This window comes from Prosopis cineraria, unplaced genomic scaffold (assembly GCF_029017545.1).
Source record: "Prosopis cineraria cultivar Desert tree isolate PC_DT_omini unplaced genomic scaffold, ASM2901754v1 PC9, whole genome shotgun sequence".
Lineage (NCBI taxonomy): Eukaryota > Viridiplantae > Streptophyta > Magnoliopsida > Fabales > Fabaceae > Prosopis > Prosopis cineraria.
The window spans coordinates 24399073-24403460 of record NW_026555340.1 but is presented as its reverse complement, the minus strand read 5'-3'; the positions used below and the strand labels follow the sequence as shown (position 1 = coordinate 24403460).

Sequence of the window (4388 nt, the reverse complement as noted above, 5' to 3'; positions counted from 1 at the left end):
AGGGTAATGGGAAAACTCAGGATGGTAAAAAAAAAAAAAAAAGATGAGTGTGTAAAGTGTAAACTATAAACTACTAAAGCAGTAAAATTTGGTCACGTGCTTGACAGGAGAGGGAGCACAATGTCACGTGAGCATGAAATATAGTATTCAATTTCACCTTGCGTAAGGGAGGGAGAGGCACAACACAAGGATGTTTCCTCCTTGTGTCCCCTCAAGTCAAGTGGGCCACGGCGATGAAGGGCCGTCAAGTTTAGGACAACAATATATATAAGTTGCGTGTTGAGTTGGAGGTGGTCCCCAGCAAATTGATTAATAAAAGGGGACGGCTGGCTGCTTCACAGATTACAACCTCTCTCCTAAAGATCCCAATTTAATACAACGGGTCAAATATTTAGTACACGATTGCCCTCTGCACAGCTAATCTGTGAATCATTACTTCTCTTTCTGAGCAACACAACAACTGTACTGTCCATCCATGACAGCTTGCTAGCTCTCTGCAACTTCCACTCCCTTTCCTTCCCTTCTACTCGCTTCCCATTCTTCTTATAAATACCATCCTCCTCCCATTTCATTGCCATTCTCATCCTTCCAGCTTTCATCAATTACCAAACCTCACTTCCCTTCTTCCCTCGCATATCTCTTCAGAAATGGCTTGTTCTACAACTGTATCAGTAATGCTTCTTCTTCCCCTTGTTATTAGTTCTCTCATGGTTGTTGCCCTTGCTGGTAATTTGAACCAAGAGTTTGATATCACTTGGGGAGATGGTCGAGGCAAGATGCTCAACAATGGTGAGCTTCTCACTCTCTCGCTGGACAAAGCATCAGGCTCTGGTTTTCAATCCAAGAATGAGTATCTCTTTGGCAAGATCGACATGCAGCTCAAGCTCGTCCCTGGAAACTCTGCTGGCACTGTCACTGCCTATTATGTAAGTTTTTGTTTTTCTTGCCACTGCAAATGATTTTTGAACCCAATGTGACATAACTAAATCTGAGTCTTTGCTGGCACTTGCAGTTGTCTTCAAAGGGATCAAACTGGGATGAAATTGACTATGAATTTCTGGGAAACCTCAGTGGTGATCCATATGTCCTTCACACCAACGTGTTCAGCCAAGGCAAAGGAAACAGAGAGCAGCAGTTCTATCTCTGGTTTGATCCAACCGCAGATTTCCACACTTACTCTATCCTCTGGAACGCCCAAAGAATCATGTATGTTCTTATTCTCCGTCCAATCATTTCCACGTGTTTCTCTTCTCATCATCTAATACTGCATAGACTGATATATCATTCTGTTTCCTTTGTTGATTCAGATTCTCAGTGGATGGAACTCCTATCAGAGAGTTCAAGAACTCAGAGTCCATTGGTGTCCCATTCCCGAAGAACCAGCCAATGAGGATATACTCAAGCTTGTGGAATGCAGATGACTGGGCAACAAGAGGTGGCCTTGTGAAGACGGACTGGACTCATGCTCCCTTCACTGCTTCCTACAGAAACTTCAAAGCTGATGCTTGCGTCTGGTCTTCTGGCAAATCATCTTGTGCTTCCACTTCAACTTCATCCACTAGTTCTTCATGGGTCTCACAAGAACTTGACACTGCTTCGCAAGACAGACTGAGATGGGTACAGAAAAACTACATGATCTACAATTACTGCGCAGATGTTAAGAGGTTCCCTCAAGGTCTGCCTCCAGAATGCAAAACTTCATAATTAAGACAGAGCAGCAATCCAATCATTCCATTTATTATTTTCAGTGTAGTTAGGGGATGATTTAAAACTTTAGGTTTCAATTCTTTCATTCTTTTCCATTTTTGTGATCACTATGATAGGATGATGACATGTATGGTTATTCTTTTTGATGTAAAATAACATATCCATTTGGGGAAAAAAAAAATGATGGTCTTCTCTGTGACTATGACATTTTCCTCGATTTCTTCCCGTTATTTTGTCAAAACGATATAAATTAAACATAAGCCAAGTTGAAATACATGCAATTTTTAATAACATGGTGCAGATCATCAATTGGTGTAAAACATTCAGATAAGCTCAAGGCTCAGGCTCATTTAAAACAATCCGAAGTCCTAACACAATCTTTTTAATGAACTAAACGCAGCTTAGACTAGCATTTTCACTTTCAACTCGTATATGTCATGCATGATTTAATTAACTTATTTTTTCAGAAAAAGATATATATATATATATATATATATATGGACATTATCATTATTTTCTTTTTAAACTTAAAAATAATCAGGTTTCATCTTTTTTGCCCGTTTATATATGATAAATACATTGTTAAAAAATAATCTAGTCATATTTTTAAATTTCGGACCAATCCCATAATCTCGTTTTCCCCATATATGATATATCTAACGGAGTTTTTTTTTTTTTGGCCCGAATATATCTAACAGAGTTAGGCTTTAAGAAAAGGCGGGAAAAAACAACTCTTCAAACTCTAACAAGCCCAAAAGAAATGAGTTTAGCTTGAGCTAGCTATGAGCCCCCAAATTTTTTTTTAATGGATTTTTTTTCCAATGCTAATCCCAACTCACTTGCTGTCTTAGTTCTAATTCTTAGTGACACACATAATTTACCTCTCAAATTCAAATACCACATTCTCACCCACTCATTTTTCACTCATCTCATCTTCATCTTTCTCACTCAATCCTCTCGTTTGTGGTCACACTCAACACAGCCTTCCAATGGTGAGTTAAGGTGATTCTCATGGCTTTATTGTTTATGGATTGATGTGCCAAGGGTGCTTTACTCAAAAGAAAATTATTTTAATTTTTTATACTGCAATTTCATTTAAGTTTTCTAACATATGTCATGCATATTTTTAAAATTCAATTTTATTTATTTTTATTCCATTCCAGCATTTTAGAAAGCCTTGAACCAAGCACCTCTCGATAATTTTCATTCATTTTCTTGTTACGGTGTTGCTTCTTTTTTTCTATTTTCAATTTCTCCAAAGCCTCTCGCATCCTGCCAAACAGGGTCTTTGGGGTGCTATCATGTTACATTACCTTGGTCAAAGTTCTTCGACACACAATATACTCGTTCGTAATATAAATTTTGGCCTTCATATGTGTCACAGTCATTCTCTCTCTGTCTCTCTCTTTTTTTTTTTTTTTTTTGGTGGGGGGTGTTGGGTGGGGGGAGGCAAAGAAATTAAACTCTAATGGAACAAATTTTGCCGCCGACCCTTTTTTTTTTTTTTTCCTTGGCCAACGCCGCCGACTTTATGTGACTATGAATTGAGAAATAGATTAGAGTCCCGGTCGGTTTACGCGGAGAAAGTTGACTCAAACTCGAAAGAGACTTTGAAAAATTAAACTATATCAACTTTTGTAACATCAAACACAAGCTTAAATATTACACACACACACATACATGAAAGAGGAATTTTCTGTTCAGATGTTGGAATATTCAAGGAGGGTAAACCGCAAACTTAACAGTATAAACTATAGAAACAGTAAAACTTCGATTCATAAGTGCTTGAGGGGGCGCATTTTCATGTGAATCTGAAATATAATATTCGGTTCCCCCCCCCCCCCAACAAAAAATAAGGTACAACGGAGGAGGGGGAGGAAGAAATGGATGCTTCATGACGGACTCAGCTTCTCTTCCTCTGCCTCTCATTTGATGTAGAGGTTTAATCTGAACCGTTTAAATTAAATTTGAACGGTCTAAATTTAATGTTTTTATTTTTAAAATAAAAAATATATAAAAATTATTAAAAAATTAATAAATATACTTATCAATTTGATAGTCAAGATTTAATATAGGTGATCTAAATTTAATATTAAAATTTTTTAATAAATTTTTTATTTTGTTCAAAATATATTTACATTGTCCAGAATATATTTGAAAAGTCAATTTAAATTTTTTATATTAGATTTAGATCATCTATATTAAATTTGAATTTTTAGATTGATAAATATATTTATTAAATTTTTTATAATTTTTTATATATTTATTATTTTTAAAATATAAAAAAAAGTAAAATAAAGTATTATGAACAGTTTAGATTTTTTTTTACCGGGAAATGAGGCTTCTCTCATGGGAGAGAAGCCTAGTCCGCTTCATGTTGGATTAGAGGTGGTCCCCATTGATTTAATTAATCGAACGGGATGGTGCCAGGCTTGCAGCTGCCTTACTAATTCCAAATTTAATACGGCAACGTCTCAAATATTTTGTACAGAATATCTCCTTCACCGAGTGCGCTCTGGACAGCTAATTTGTCACTCATGTCTTCACTTTTTGAGGAACATTACATTACAGCTATCTCTCCCTCTATAACTTCCTGTCCCTTTCCTTCCCTTCTACTCGCTTCCCATTCTTCTTATAAATACCATTCTCATCCTTTTTCATAGTCATCCTCATCCTTCAAG

The 4388-nt window shown here is 36.4% G+C and overlaps 1 protein-coding gene across 1 annotated transcript; it reads left to right on the top strand.

The window, feature by feature from the left end:
• Positions 1-575: 575 nt before the first annotated feature.
• Positions 576-1907, top strand: LOC129320506 (xyloglucan endotransglucosylase/hydrolase protein 22-like). Its single transcript, XM_054966000.1, has 3 exons — positions 576-926; positions 1013-1206; positions 1308-1907. Exons 1-3 carry the CDS (start codon positions 648-650, stop codon positions 1702-1704), a joined length of 870 nt encoding a protein of 289 aa, XP_054821975.1. The 5' UTR covers positions 576-647; the 3' UTR covers positions 1705-1907.
• Positions 1908-4388: the final 2481 nt, after the last annotated feature.

Bases quoted from the DNA above. Each gene is read 5' to 3' on its own strand.
- LOC129320506 (XM_054966000.1), top strand. From the start codon at position 648: ATGGCTTGTTCTACAACTGTATCAGTAATGCTTCTTCTTCCCCTTGTT. The intron at 927-1,012 runs GTAAGTTTTTGT...TGGCACTTGCAG, and splicing joins GCACTGTCACTGCCTATTAT to TTGTCTTCAAAGGGATCAAA. The intron at 1,207-1,307 runs GTATGTTCTTAT...TTGTTGATTCAG, and splicing joins TGGAACGCCCAAAGAATCAT to ATTCTCAGTGGATGGAACTC.